This window comes from Pristiophorus japonicus, chromosome 13, assembly GCF_044704955.1.
Source record: "Pristiophorus japonicus isolate sPriJap1 chromosome 13, sPriJap1.hap1, whole genome shotgun sequence".
Classification (NCBI taxonomy): Eukaryota; Metazoa; Chordata; class Chondrichthyes; family Pristiophoridae; genus Pristiophorus; species Pristiophorus japonicus.
In genome coordinates this window covers 164,802,664-164,818,967 of record NC_091989.1, presented here as the reverse complement: position 1 = coordinate 164,818,967, position 16,304 = coordinate 164,802,664, and the positions used below count along the sequence as shown (strand labels likewise).

General features: G+C 44.7%; 1 protein-coding gene across 1 annotated transcript in view; it reads right to left on the bottom strand.

Moving 5' to 3' along the window:
* Positions 1-16,304, bottom strand: part of cdh13 (cadherin 13, H-cadherin (heart)) — a 1,269,498-nt gene that overhangs the window by 875,492 nt on the left and 377,702 nt on the right. The window contains exon 3 of the mRNA XM_070898241.1: positions 4,215-4,426. Coding sequence (XP_070754342.1) covers positions 4,215-4,426 — 212 coding nt within the window. The remainder of the gene's footprint in view (positions 1-4,214; positions 4,427-16,304) is intronic.

Below are 16,304 nucleotides of genomic sequence, written 5' to 3'. Positions count from 1 at the left end.
TGCCAGTGAACAACAGGACCTGGTTGACATCCAAGCTTGGGCTGACCAAGTGGTAAGTAACATTTTCACCACAGGTTTTAGCCTTGGTTCAAGTATAGCACTCTTGCCACTAAATTAGAAGATCACAGGTTCAAGCTCCACTCCGGGAACTTGAGCATATAATCTCAGGTGGCACTTCAGTGCAACACTGAGAGACTGCTGTCCTTTGAATGTGGTGTTAAACCGAAGACCTGTCTGCCCTCTTATATGGACGTAAAAGACCAATGTCACTCTTCAAAGAATTGCAGGGGAGTTCTTCCAGTGTCCTGGCCAACATTTATCCCTCAAGCAAAATCATTAAAAACATATCTAGTCATTCATTTCATTGTGGTTTGTGGGACCTCACTATGCACATACTGACTTCCGCATTTCCCTATATTATAGCAGGGACTAAACTTCAAAAGAATTTCATTAGCTGTGAAGCATTTTAAGCATCCTGAATATGAGAAAGCTGCTATATTATTGTGATTTTTTTTCTTTCTTTTCTTTCACATAAATGCCAGGTAACGGCCATCTTCAACAGGAAAAAGCCCAGCCACTCTCCTCAACCTTCAACAGCACCATCACCACCAAGTTCTCCACTAACATCATCTTGGGGGAACCACCATTGACCAGAGGCGTAACTGAACCAGACATATCAATATAATGGCTACAAGAGAAGAGCAACGACTGGGTACTTCTGAGACAAGTATCTCGCTTCCTGACTCTTCAAAACCTGTCCACCATCTGCAAGGCTTATGTCAGGAGAGTGATGGCATACCCACCACTCGCCTGGGTGCGTCATGCCACAAAAAACATTCATGAACCTCAACACAATCCAGAGCAGAGCAGTTTACTTAACTGACACCCGTGCCACTAGGCTCAATGTCCACCCCCTCTGTCAGTGGCATACTGTGGCTGTAGTATGTGTATTCTAACAGTTCACCAATGTTATTTTGACAGCACCTTCTTCCCCTGTTACCTCTAGCATCAAGAAAGACAAGAGCAGGAATTATGCAAGAACATCATCAGCTCCTCCAAGTCACACACCATGCTGATTTGGAGATTTTGTTATTGTTCCTTCATTGTCGCTGAATCAATGTCCTCAAATTCCCTCCCTAACACCTTTGTGGGAGTAGCATCTTCACAATGGTTCAAGGAAGAGGTCTCTCACACCTTCTCAGGCCAAGCAAGGATGGGCAATAAATATGGCCATGCGCACCACAGTCCACTGCCCCAAAACAAATTCAAAAAACATGCCTGGCAACAAAAATGTTGGTGGAGCAAGTGACCTGGACGGACAGTGCAGTTTCCATGGTACCGGTTAGCTGTAGGTGCTCATGAGGATATCGCACTGATCTGCAATACGCCCTATACCCATCTGGAGCCTGCAGAGGCGATTGTGCTCAGTTCTGGCCAGATAGGTACGTCAGCGACTGCAGATTTGGTTTGTGGTATAATGGCAAGTATGGCAGCTCTGATTACTCTGGCAAGCCACCTTTCATCTTGTATCACTGCGTTCCAACAGTCACAACTTCAAAAGTACTTCAATGGCTGTGGAGTGCTTTGGGATGTCCTGTGGTCATCAAAGTTCTTTCTTCTTTCAAACATGAAATAATGAAACTGGAGCACTTCAAAACTAAATCCCAATCGTTAATTTGAACACCGGATTCTTCACTTCGGTACCTTCCAGCTCCGAGTTCCCATGGAAATATTAGCTTTTCATGTTCTTTTTCAGGTTGTTTTGTTATACTTGTCTTGTAATCGCTTTCTATTAATTAGCAGACAATTGCCTGGATTTTAGCACGAAGGCATGTTCCATGAGGGAGTGGGTAGGCTCTTACCAGGTCAGGAAACCTAGAAGGGAGGGTTTCCTGAATATCCTGCAGCTTTTAACTGTGGGGCTACTTTAAATTTTGTTCTATCGGATTCCCGCGCACAGGCAGCCTGATTGACAGGCTAGTAGCCTGTCGGGCGGGAAGCCTGCAGCACAAGGCCGCAGCTGAGGAGAGCAGGTTGATCTAGTTGGGGGATGTTATCGTGTAGAGGATTCCAATCATGGGGAGGGGCGGGCGGGCGGGGGGGGGGGAAGTGTCAATCGCAGTCGGGCGGGGAGGACTGATGGTGGTTCGGGGGGCATCCGATGGTGGTCAAGGGGAGCAGATGGTGGTCGGGTGGGTCCGATGCTGGCTGGGGGGAGCAGACAAATCGTGGGGGGGTGGTTTTACTTGGTTGCTTGTTGGGCCTGGATAAAACACGCCTGATCCTCCTGGCCTACAAGCAGTGCCGTGAAGTCACTTACCTCATGGATTCGACCCTTCTTACCTCCTTTCACCTTCCAGGTTTCCCAAACCGGCCGATATGATTTAAAAATTGAATGTTTTAATGAAGACAGGCAGCCTCATTATAGAGGGTCATAACTTACGGCCCCTACAGGCACATAAGAGGTGCACTTGCGCTAAAACCCGGAACTTGCGATCTGTTAAGAGCGCCGCGTGCTTGGGAAAAGGGCTTCCAAAGGTGGAGAGTTGGGCTATTTGCCAAAGTTCTGCTCAGCGAACACCCATGAAATTCTTATGCCTGGTAAAAGCAGACGTAATGCCTGCTTCACCAGCGCAAGACTTTTAAAAGGACAGAAAAATACATTTTTTTCTGATTATTTATACATTTAAAAACCTGTGAAATAAGGTAAGTTTATTTTTAGATCCTTTAAAATATGTAAATGTATTTTTCAAAAATTAAAATTTTGGTTTTATATATTTAATTAAATATGTGATTTAAAAATATATATATTTTAAGTGTAGTGTATTTTTGGGGGTATTCACATCCATACTTATGGAGGTTCCGTACACACTGAATTACCATAAGTATGAATGGGGATCCCTTCTTTCATTGTTTGGGCCGGTTCACGTGATCCCCGGTGTGCTTGCGAACCACATGCGCCCCTGGGATACATGGGTCTCTACCTGTGGGTACCCGGAGAGACGCAGGGCCGCGAATCTCCGAACCTCCAGGACCATCAGGTAAATTTGTAGATTTTTTGAAGGTCATAGGCATCCGCTGCTGGGGAAGCCTCTCAATGCTATTTCTACCCCAATATTTTAATGACCAAATCGCCTCCTGCGAGCGGATTGGTCGCCTGCCCGTCCCTTAACACCAGAAGTGGATGGGTTCTAGTTTCAGATTTTTAATTACTTTTAATCTCTTAGACAACCCCAACCCACCCATTTTGGAGAGTTAAGATTCAGCCCAATATCCCACAGAAACACATCTCAGCGGGAAAATAAACTGTCGAAAAACAGATTAACAATATTTCAGAAAACTACCAAGAAGAATTAATAAGTGAAGCTTGCATTAAAATGGACTGCAAAACAAAAAAAGGATGCAATGCTTCAGATTCTTTGAGAGTTCCATTACTCATGGAGGCTTTTTCCAAACGAATGGAGTAAATCCTGGGCTCAGCAGACGAAAAATCACACAGCTTCATTTTAATGTATTAGAATATTTAAATGAAGCTATGGCTTGTATTTGTGAAACAACTCATTGAAAAAAGCAAAACAAAACCTGTCAGAAAATCACATTTGGCACAAAAATGGCGCAAATTGTTCTTTGCCAGAACTTCCGGCCCTCCAGTGTCTGTTGTTTTTGTAACATCAACTCTAGAGACCAAAGCACTTCCCTAGAATGATTTCCTATTCTTCTTCCCAGCTTTTAGATTTTCTAATGTCAGACACACTATTAACCCGTCGGAAAGATTGAACGAACCATCTAACAAGTTTCTGCCTTTGCTGCTTTTCAATCAGCCAGAGAGACTTGACTTAACTGATTCTTTTTCCCCTCACAACCACCTTCTCTCACATGCCAAAACCTCCATTTGGCATCTTCATAGACATCAATGACTGATATTAGGGACTTTCCACATGAGAGTTGCCAGTTTGTTTTTTTCTCTCTATCACTTATTCATTTCTGCTGCAAGACAGACGGTGCCATAATGAAGCTCTGTATGCAGTAAACTGTTAAGCATGTTGCCATACTAATGCCTTTTGAATGCATTAGTTTAAGTAATTGTAAGTATCATTAGAGTGTTTATATGTGCAGGTAAGATAAAGAGATGATTCCAGGCACTCAGAATTAGTGCAAAAATGTACGTCAGTTCTGCATACATGTTTATTTCTTGCACGGTTTACTGTTATTACCTTCAAAGCACTACTACGATTGTCTCCTCCGCTGGCAATCTGCACTTTGGCCAAGTCCTGCGCATGAACAGACGTTGCCTGGATGTAGAATCCTGGCATGGTGGCCTCCATACCTTTTTCAGCAAACACAGACCCATCTGCTTCAACCCGCAAGTCTGGGTTAGAAATGGCAAACTCCAGTCCTTCATTCCCACTGCAGTCATCAAAGTGCACTGAAAAGACAGCGAAAAAAATGGCAATTAAAATATAGCCTTCAGTGCTAACTTTTATTATTCCAGAGGCAGGCCTTTACTGATGCTCATGTTCCAAGGAACAGACAGCTATTGCCTCCAGCACAGTGTAACGGTGGATCTTTGCAGCCATTAGTCTTATGAAATGATAAGCAAACTGTCATTCCATTAGCAGTGTAATACCTTTGTGATTACCAATATCCCACTTAGATCATAAAGACAGGTGGCAAGACCAATGGAAAGTTTAGTGTATTGAAATTAAATATAGTTTTAAAAGAACCAGCATACTTTTTCCTTGGCCTACCACAAGACTGTTGTGCAGAACTACCAGCAATCACATCTGGTCAAGTCATGATATGCAGGTTTAGCCAGACAATACCGTGTAAATTCAACTTATCCACTATTACATATATTTCCTCAACTTTTTTCTGATCTAAGTACAACATTTTAAAAGATTCATGCTTGCTGGTTTTATTATATTTGGGTTGCTGCCCCCGAGAGGAATGCAGCGCAAGATATCGCCCTGCACTTCCTCTCTGGGGGCAGGAGCGGGGCACAAAGCCACACGAACTTGGCAACAGTATGTGATGGGATGCGTAGCGCTGTCGCATAGACAGGGCGCTCCCCTTCATTAAAGGGGAGGGCCAAGCTGCTGACTCTGCGGGCGGGAAACGGGGCAATCCTTGGACCGGCAGGGAGCGGGGTGTCGTGGCAGCAGCCTGGCACAGAAGCGGAGTGCCGGGCTGCAAGATCGCGGCACAGACCCTGCAATCGACAAACAAGGCAGCTGCGCCTCCCCCTTTAATTTTCGCCCGTGAGTGGCCTACAGCCTGGTATGCGCCTCACGAGGCGGTCAAAGACATCGCCTGGTGAAGCGTCAGCTACCGAGTTTTCACTCCGGGGCAAACGGGTCGCTGTGCAGCGGCGCGGAGCATTACTGGTCGGAGTGGGATGCTACCAGTTACTCCTGCAGAATTTTGCAGGAGTCGGTAGTGACACCACGCCTGGGTGAAAAGTCGTTAGCGACCCTCAGGGGTGCTGATGGGAGGCTCAAACGTCCCAAATTTTTCCCCCCTAGTCTCCAAGTTAATGATGTAAAACTTTTCCAATATAATGAACAATAAATTCGGCTGCAAGCACAGCTAACATGGAACTTGAATTTTGCATGCCAGAAGCTAATAAGCCAGGAAAACATACACCACAGGGCAGCTTTATTTGCAGCTATTCATGGTGCATCTCAGCCATTCACTGTTAACATCACTGCAGTGAATGGGTTAAAGCAAACCAGAGAAAACACATGAGCTGTGATGACAAAATCAAGTCAAAAATATTAATATCATCTAAATATGGTTACAATGCATGCTTTGTACAGTGTAAATTATATTTCTCAGAAATCAATTCCAGAATCTATGTAGCCCGCTTTAAACTATATTTCATTCTTCCTGCTCTGCTGTAAGTGAGTTAGAATAGAATTTGGTGACAACTCAATATATCCAATCTAACGCAGTTAAGAATGGCTCATTTCTTGGCCTTCAGCTCATTAAAATTCCCTGATCGCAAGACAGTATTACATTTCATCAGACTCCTGCTATGCTGCCATGCAAAGTTTGTAAAAAAAATTCCTCTTTGAAAATTTGTAGCATACTATCTATTTTCAAATAAAGATGAGAAATCATTTGAGACATTATAACATTGATAAGATGTTAGTATGCCGAGAGTTCAACTAAGGGAATCTTTAATGGTGTTATTCAATTTGTTAATTATATAATGTTAATTAAACTCTTTAAATGTTTGATATCTTTGCTTTTATAAACCCCATTAAAAAAAATCTGCTGCATGCTAAACATCAGCAATTAAAAAGAAATAGAAAGGGTTATGTGAGAGCAAGGAAGTTATTTATTTTAATGATAAATTTCAACCAAACATACAGAAACAAACCGAAGGGCTAGAACTTGGTCTTTTGGTGATGGTGGATTTTTTCCGGCATTTTTCACCAAAACTACCGTTAAAAATACTACCTTTTTTTTTAAAAAGGGGTGAAACTGGCAACAAAATATGTCCAATGGTAAAAATCGGCGCTGCACGACGATTCGCAGTGGAAACCGCGATACTCACCAACTTTAGCCCGAGGCCGATTACCGCTAAAAATACAGGCCGAGTGGAAGGAAACGCACAAAAAAAATTTCAAAAAAATCAAAAACCACGAAACATTTACAAGACCCTTAACTAAGTAATCACTGCAAAAGAATTAAAAAATTAAAACTTTAACTTACCGTTTTTGTAGGTCTTTGTACTTACCGTTGTTTGTGAGGCTGCAATGCAGCTTTTTACCTGACCTTTTTTTTCTTCCTAACTACAATGGCCAATTTTAAGCATTCACATTTTTTTTGGTGTTGCACGACGGCGGTCCGCTTTTCAGCGGTATTTCAAAACCTCCGGCACACAACTTTGGCCAATTTAGGTGAGTACCTTTTACCATCAAAAAAGGCGAAATATCGCTGAAAATATGGACGCAAAGCTGGTCAATTTCTAGCCCTTAAGTGTTTTAAAATCAGAGTCGGTAAATGCATGGTTTTTATGACCCAGTGTGTCAAGGAGGTAACAAGAGGCAGTGGCCATCTTGACCTGGTATTAGTAAATGATACAGAGAATGTACAGGAAATGGAAGTCAGCACTGTGGAAGACATGACCACGGAATAATAAATGTCAACATGATCTGGGAGTCATAAATATCTAAGACCAGGAGCCAAGTATGTAACTTTTAAAAGGGCTCAGTTCAATAACATAAAGGAACTAAAGCAAATAAATTAGCAGAGGTTGTTCAACATCACTTCAGAGAGTGTGAAACAACTTTAAAGATATAATGCTGAGCATGCAAAATAAATACTGCCAAAAATCAACAAGGTCAGATTGTACAAGTGTGACACGAAATGGATTAACAAGCAAACTGAGTGATATAAAGAAGAAAAATCCTTGAAAAAGGACCAGAGGTTCATTGGGATGAATACAAGAAAATGAAGTAACAAGTTAAAAGAAAGAAAGACTTACATTTATATAGCGCCTTTCACAACTACCGGACGTCTCAAAGCACTTTATAGCCAATGGAGTACTTTTGAAGTATAGTCACTGTTGTAATGTAGGAAATGCGGCAGCCAATTTGTGCACAGCAAGCTCCCACAAACAGCAATGTGATAATGACCACATAATCTGTTTTTTTTGTTATGTTGATTGAGGGATAAATATTGGCCAGGACAGCGGGAATAATTCCCCTGTTCTTCTTTGAAATAATGCCATGGTAGCTTTTACACCCACTTGAGAGCGCAGATGGGGGCCTTGGTTTAACGTCTCATCCAAAAGACGGCACCTCTGACAGTGCAGCACTCCCTCAGCACTGCATTGGAATGTCAGCCTAGATTTTTTTGTGCTCAAATCCCTGCAGTGGGACCTGAACCCACAACCTTCTGACTCAGAGGCGAGAGTGCTATCCACTCAGCCACAGACACTAGGTAAACAGAGGGACATAAACAGGCCTAGAAAAAAGCATAGCAGAGCAGGCTAAACATAACAGCAACAAAACATACGATATTAGGAACAGTAGGAAAGCAGTCAGAGAACAAGTGCAAACCATAAAAGATGAAAACAGAATCAAAAAGATGAGAACGAGCACAAGATAGTTAATATTCTGAATTATTATTTTCTCCAAGTAGTCACAGGGGAAGCACTTTCCAAATCAGAGATAACCAAAGTAAAATCGGTGACTTTGTTATCGCAAGATGGAAGTCAGAGACAGACTAAGAGTTCAAATCAAACAAATCACGCAGGATAGATGTTATTTATTCCAGAGTTTGGAATGAAATGAGGGAGGAGATTTGTGATGCACTGACAACCATTATGAGCAAGTCAGTAAAGAATGTAAAGAGCATTTGAAATAGATCTTCAAAAGCCAAGAAAGTTTTAAAATTTAGAAGCTTAAGCATTCAATTGAATGTAAGTAAAGATAATTAAGTGTACCGCAAATGTTAGTTTAATAACTTGCATCTCAGTGACAATATTATCATACAGTTAAAAATATACGAGCAACGTGAGTTAAGCTCGCTTGAGAAGATGGTGACCAAAGAAAGATCACAACCGAGGATGACAACTTGGCACATGCGTTCGCAGTGAAGGTGAGCACACCAGGAGAAAGCAGAAGTGCCAATGCCACAGCAGACAACCAAGGTTACATATTTTATGCTGATGTCCAAGCGGGATAGTCAGAATGCTGGAACTTTCTAATGATGCGTTGAATGCAGACCGTTAACTTACAACAAATAATTTTCATTTATTAGCACATCCTTAGGATGTCTCAATGGATTTTACATCCAATAATTGCTTTTTGAAGCAAAGTCCAACACATGGGCAAATACAGCAGTCAAATTTACACAAAGCAAGGTCCAACAAACAGAAAATGAGATAGATGACCAGTTAATTTGCTATAGTGATGGACACTGGGAGCATTTCCTGTTCTTTTTCAAATACTACAATGTTATCTTTTGTATACACCTTAAATGACACAAGGGACCTCAGGTTAATGTCTAGTCGAAAAGATAGCACCTCATCCTCAACATTGCACTGTTGAGCCAGCCTAAATGGTGTGCTTATGATCTGGACTGAGGCTGAAACTCCCATCCATTTGACTCGGAGGCACGAATTCTGCGAAGTGAGCTGTAATATATAGCTCCCCCTAGCGGACTACTGCTCCGCCTAGTGGACTACTGTGGTAATGCAACTGCTGCTGTAAATACAATAACAGTCACTTGATGTATTAGAGCCATCTTGTAAAGTCTGGCACGCCAGAAAGCTGGCGCACCTATGATGTTTTACCTCGTTTTTCCGCCGGGAGCGATGAGGGGCCATCCGATCCATTAACAGCACTTAGAAGATTTTTTAAACATTGGACCGGAAGTCGGTCATAGTGGGGGTGGAAGTGTGGTGGTAAGTCATGCTGAGGGGCGGAAGTTGGGACAGGATTGAGTCGGCGGTGCAGGGTGACGTCAGAGTGCGTGTGCGTCACCACGCTCTCTCCCCTTCGTTAAAGGGAGAGAATCGAGGATTCTTTAGCTTCGGCCAGGGGGCCACCAGGGAGGGTTTTGGCTGGGCCAGCGGCCTGGCACACAAGAGGGGTTGCCAGGCTGCCTGTTGGCGGCTCGGCCGAACCCGGAGCAATAATTTGCCGTCCGATTGGAAAGTCGGCCGGAAAAAATAGCAACATGACAGCCGCGGCAGTGGGCCCTCCTCTTGAAGGGTTGCCATGCTGCCGGGCCACACACAGGCAGGAGAAGGTGCACCGACAGAAAAAGCTGTTGAGGGGCACCGCCCAGCGGCTCGGTGATCGGCAGCAGCAGGGTGGAAGTGGGGACAGGCCGAAAAATCCCCGACCTGAATTTGGGTCGGGGCGGCCAATGGACTGCAACACGGCGGCCACTCGATTCCACCATATGGCTGCCGCAAAACAGCAGGAAAGGGCCTTATCCGGACCCTGAATTTCAGCCCATGTGTATTTGTGATGTCGTAGAGAAGATATCACATGAGCCAAGCTAACATCCCAGTGTAGTACTGAGGAATGTAACATTGGGGGGTCAACCTCGCTAAACTATGTTGCAATATTGGACATTATACTGCAATGAAGAAAAGTCCAGCTAATACTGCAACATTGCCTTACACTGCCTAGGATGATATAGACTCTTGATTAATAGCAAATACTCATTTATTGTAATCCATAATACTTAATCTTGTGATTGGGAGTTCGAATCACCCGGGCCTCATGCGGTTGACGTCAGGAGGGTTTGGCATTTGCCTTGGCCAACAACCACCCGAGGCTAAAGTTGCCAGAGAGCTGATTGTCAGATTGGCTTTTTATTAATAACTACCGGTACCTTTTCAAGATAATCACTTCTGTTTGTAAAGTGGATGAAGCTCTTTTAAGAGTGTGTATACAACACACCAGTTTTCAATTCACAGTGGTGCCAAAGTATCAGTATAAATCTGAGGTCAGGATGTAAGTTGACTCTGAAAAAGAGACTCCCTGGTGCATCTACAAAATGCACTCCAGGAACTCGCCAAGACTGCTTCAACAGAACCTCCCAAACCCACGACCCCTACCACCTAGAAGAACAATGGCAGCAGGCGCATGGGAACACCACCACCTCAAAGTTCCTTTCCAAGTCACACACCATCTTGACTTGGAAATATATCACCGTTCCTTCAAAATCCTGGAACTCCCTTCCTAACAGCACTGTGGGAGTACCTTCACCACACGAACTATAGCGGTTCAAGAAGGTGGCTCACCACCAACTTCTCAACGGCAATTATCTCAAGGGCAATTAGAGGTGGGCAATAAAAGCTTGCCTTGCCAGCGACGCCCACAACCCCCAAATAAATACATTTAAAAATGCTATTTGAGATTACCAGCAAGTAGACTATAAACGTGCGCCGGGAAGGCCTTACACCTCCTGCACATTAAATGTTTAAGCAATGCCGCCTGTACTCTTTCAACATTTAAGTATTAACTACTAGGAGAGGGACAAAGCTTTCCACTCGGTAGAAAAATTGTAATTTCAGCTAGACAGTATTAATAGGATACTGTCTAGTTAGAATCGATACTGTAACTGCCAGTCTGCAACTGTTAGCTGTGGTATAAATGCAATATTAGGTATTCCTGTAAGCAGTCTACGGAGCGTTGATTTATAAAGTGGAGTGTTAACCAAAGATTATTAAATAACTGCCAGAACTCTGCAGCATATAGCTACTGTATTTTATCGTCTCTTGAACACTCTTAGTTCATTTAGTTGGGAGATCTCAGACAGCCATGTGGAGCTTAAGATGGCATTCCTTCGCAGAACCTCTCTCAATACAGCTCTCTATACCTCCTAGCTAGAGGGCGCTATACATTATATCGATACCTCCTAGCTAGAGAGCACTATACATCATCTTTTTACACCTTTCCTTTCATAAGAAATAGAAATGAATTAAAGTTAGCTTCAATATAAACGGGTAGTTAACTTCTTATGAATACATGTATTAAACAACTAAAAGTTTAACAACAACAAAACTCTTCTCTTATTAATTCTTTATCCAAGTGTCCAATGTCTATGATTTCTTATTTCTGTACATAGTGCTCCAGGTATTTTGGTGTTGTGCGGATTCTGTTGCTTCGTCTCAAACTGGTTGTTTCAGTGGTGTTCTGTGCACTGATCGCTTTTGTTATGTATGTATGTTAATGTATGTATTCGAACACTAGACCACTGAATGTACCGTATATACTCGCGTATCATGCGACTTTTGAAGACCTAAATTGTAACCTAAATTTGGGGGGGTCGCATGATACGCGAGATACAAAATTTGCAGGTGTGAAGTGCTGGCCAAGATTAGGCTATTAGTCTGTTAAGCAGACCGTATCCATGCTGAATCTCGGCATGCTCCAACAATCCTCTATGTAAAGACATTTCTCTTGGTTTCTCCTCTCACTCTCCATGATGGTTGTAAATCGAATATCCCTGGTTGATATTAGTTCCTCGATACTCATGACCAAATCATTAGTTTATGTGGAAAACAAGCCAAGTTCCTGCAGCACACCACTAACTACATCCTCCCAATGCAAAAAAAAATCCATTTGACTCCTGCTGAAATTCTTCTCTTCAGGGGGAGAGAGAGTCGCAGAGGTCGGGGGGGGAGAGAGTCGCGGAGGTCGGGGGGGGAGAGAGAGTCGCGGAGGTCGGGGGGGAGAGAGAGTCGCGGAGGTCGGGGGGGAGAGAGTCGCGGAGGTCGGGGGGGGAGAGAGAGTCGCGGAGGTCGGGGGGGGAGAGAGTCGCGGAGGTCGGGGGAGAGAGAGTCGCGGAGGTCGGGGGGGGAGAGAGAGTCGCGGAGGTCGGGGGGGGGAGAGAGAGTCGCGGAGGTCGGGGGGGAGAGAGCGTCGCGGAGGTCGGGGGGGGGAGAGAGAGTCGCGGAGGTCGGGGGGGGAGAGAGAGTCGCGGAGGTCGGGGGGGAGAGAGCGTCGCGGAGGTCGGGGGGGGGAGAGAGAGTCGCGGAGGTCGGGGGGGAGAGAGAGTCGCGGAGGTCGGGGGGGGAGAGAGAGTCGCGGAGGTCGGGGGGGGAGAGAGTCGCGGAGGTCGGGGGGGAAGAGAGAGTCGCGGAGGTCGGGGGGGGGAGAGTCGCGGAGGTCGGGGGGGGAGAGAGTCGCGGAGGTCGGGGGGGAGAGAGAGTCGCGGAGGTCGGGGGGGGAGAGAGTCGCGGAGGTCGGGGGGGGAGAGAGAGTCGCGGAGGTCGGGGGGGGAGAGAGAGTCGCGGAGGTCGGAGGGGAGAGAGAATCGCGGAGGTCGGGGGGGGAGAGAGAGTCGCGGAGGTCGGGGGGGGAGAGAGAGTCGCGGAGGTCGGGGGGGAGAGAGAGTCGCGGAGGTCGGGGGGGAGAGAGAATCGCGGAGGTCGGGGGGGAGAGAGAGTCGCGGAGGTCGGGGGAGAGAGAGTCGCGGAGGTCGGGGGGGGAGAGTACGGAGAGAGAGCACGGAGAGAGAGTACTGAGAGAGAGCACGGAGAGAAAGCAGAATCCACTCGATGTTTCATGTTAAGGTCTGTATTCGATCTCAAAAAAGTGACTCGCATGATACATGAGATATATGGTAAAATCATGTTTTGGGGACGAAAATTTAGGGGTCGCATGATACGCGAGATCGCAGGATACGCGAGTATATACGGTACCTTCACCCTGTATACACCATACCTGTACCACCAGGGAGTGCTGCTGCTGGAGACCTAAGGGTCACCTGTACACTGCAGGTAACCCAGTATAAAAGGGAGCTCACCTCTCGGTGTCCTCACCCTAGGAGCTGCAATAAAAGGACTAAGGTCACTACTGTTCAAGTACTAAACCCTTACCTCGTGGAATCGTTATTAGAGTGCTTGTATATACTACAGCTTTAGTGCTCTGAGGGGAAATATCAGGCAACATATCTCTGTTTTCACTCGTTGTCGTTGAAGTGCTGTTTCATGTGTTAGCTAGCTGTGTTGGCAGTGGATCGTCTGTGGGTGTCACTGAGATCTCTGGAGTTTCGATGAATGTCTCAGCGCTCTTTCTCAAATGTTTCCTATTTCTGTGATACTCACAGCCATCATCTGTAATGACCTGATATGAATGAATGCCGACTTGTTTCTGAACCCGAACTTTTTGCCACGCTTTGCTTTCTCGCGTTTGTTTTGAGTCTCACTGCTTCTTCTTCCTGCAGTGTAAGAAGCCCTGTAGCACCTCTGTTCAAGTAGTGTGCTTGTTTGGCATGGTTCCTTTCTTTGTTGATGATGACGTGTATGATTCTTGGTTTGAGTAGTTAGTTTGTGATTGGGATGTTTGTCTTTATGCAGCGACCGAGCAAGCGTGTGCTGGTGAACGATCAAGGCCTTCAGTTGGTGTGTTTCGCCAGATGAGAAGGTTCATGTAAAAGTCACCACAGTCTTTCTTTGTCTTTTTGATTAACCGCTTTGCAAGCTTAACCACATTCTCAGCCTTTCCATTGCTTTGTGGATATTCTGGTGAGCTTGTTGCGTGATCGAATCCATATTCTGTGGCAAAGTTTGCGAGCTGTTGTGAGTTGAAGGGAGGTCCATTGTCAGATTGAACCATGTCTGGAATACCGTGGTTGGAGAAGTGTTTCTTGAGGTATTTGATGATGACGGGGGCATCTTTCTTTCCATGCAGATTGTCTATCTCAAAATAGTCTGAGTAGTAGTGCACTGTGCATAAGTAGTCTTTGCCATCGAGTGTGAATATATCACAACCAATTTTTTCCCATAGTCTCTGAGGGAGGTCGTGACTTATCAATGGTTCTTTTGGTTGGCTTGATTGATAGGTGTTACATGTTTCACACTTTGAAACAAACGTCGTCTTTTATGTCACTGTTCAGTCCTGGCCAGTAAACGGATTCTCTGGCATGTCGAAGAGAGCTCTCGACGCCAGTGTGAGCAGCATGAAGTCACTGACGAATGTCGGATCTCAGGGATTTTGGTATGACACAGCGATAGCCTTTGAAGACTATGCCATCCTGTGTTGTGAGTTCGTCACGAACTTTGAAGTATGCATGTGTTTCAGGTGGGCATTCATGTGTTGTTTCTGGTCATCCCGTTGTGATTTATTGTGTGACCAGTTGTATTTAGAGTCGCTTGCAGTTGCACATTGTATGGTAGTCAGTCCTGTTTGGAGAGTGGGAGAAAGTCCACCATGTTGATGCATTTCACTACAATTTCTGTCGGTGATCTCTCCACGTTTGAGGTATGCATGCAAGAGGATGTCTACCAGGCACATTTCTTTTCCTGGTTGATATTTTATTTCAATGTCATATTGGTTGAGCCGAATGAGCTTGGGTATTGCAGATAACGGCTTGCGTTGTACAGCAACCAAAGGCTTATGGTCTGTCCATAGTGTGATCTTGTGACTGTATACAGATTGATGGTTTTGTTCCATTCCGAAGACTTGAGCAAGCAGCTCCTTTTTGATTTGAATGTATCGCGTTTCTGCTGGAGTGAGCGCTTGGCTCGCGTATGCAATTGGTTGTGCCTGTTGCAGAAGGACGAACCCAAGACCCTTGCTCGAAGCATCTCCTTAACCTTCGGTTGCAAGTTTGTGGTCAAAGTACCTGAGCACCGGAGAATCTGTCACGTGTTGTTTGATAGCTTCAAACGCTTTGTCTTGTTCTTCAGTCCATTTCCAGACCTTGTCTTTATGAGTAAGCCGTCGCAGAAGCTCGCTGAGGTCTGAAAGATCCGGCAAGAATTTTGCAAGGTACTTTGTCATGCTGATAAATCATTGTACACCTGACACATCCTGCGGTTTTTGCATTTCGTTGATTGTGACCACTTTGCTTGGGTCGGCTTTGAGTCCATCACTGGACAGTATCCATGTATTTCATTTGGAAGCTCTTGAATTCAAACTTATCAAAGTTTAGTTTGATGATTTGCTCTCTGCATTTCTGCATGAATTTGCGTGTTTGCATCATGATTGTGATTGCCTCTTTCAGTGTCTCACCACGTCCAGTGATCAAGCTACCATCTGCAATCTTGTAGACTCCATCTAGATCCTCGTGATTCTGGTCTAGTTTCTGCTGGAAGATTTCCGGGGCAGGACTGATGCCAAATGGCATTCTATTATATCGATATCATCTCCATCTTCGTGAGGAAGGAGGGCTCTGTCTAGTTCACATTGCAAGAAATCCTCCTTGCAATCTGCTTTAGTGAAGACCTTTACATTTGACATCTGTGGCAAGATGTCATTGATCACAGGAAGTGGATAGTGTCCACGTTTCAGGGCATTGTTCCGATGTTGAAGGTCGATACACACTCATATCTTTCCATTTGTTTTTTGTAGTCACTAGACTGGATACCCAGTCCGTGGGTTCAACCACTTTCGTGATGATTTGTCGTTTCTCCAAAGGATCGAGTTCCGCTTTTAGCGTTTGTTTGATCGTTATTGGCACCCATCTGGGTGGCATTACAGCTGATTCATTAAGTTCAAGGTGTCCAAGTCCCTTAAACCCATCCAGATACTCATTGTTGACATCAGTTTTTGACGCTAGTGAGATGTTTGCCTTGTTCATAGTTTGCGATTCGCGTGGTTCACTTACCACCTCGATAGTCTGATGCCACACTTTTATCAGTTGTAGCTGTTGAGCAGTGCGTGAGCCAATCAGTGGTGCACTTTGACCCTCAATGATCACAAAGGGCACAACATACTTTTGCATGTTTTTTGTATTTTCCAGTGGTACATTACAAGTCCCTACCATTGGAATAGTTGCATGGTTGTCATATAGTGTCAGTGTTGTCTTAGATTCTTTTACCTTTA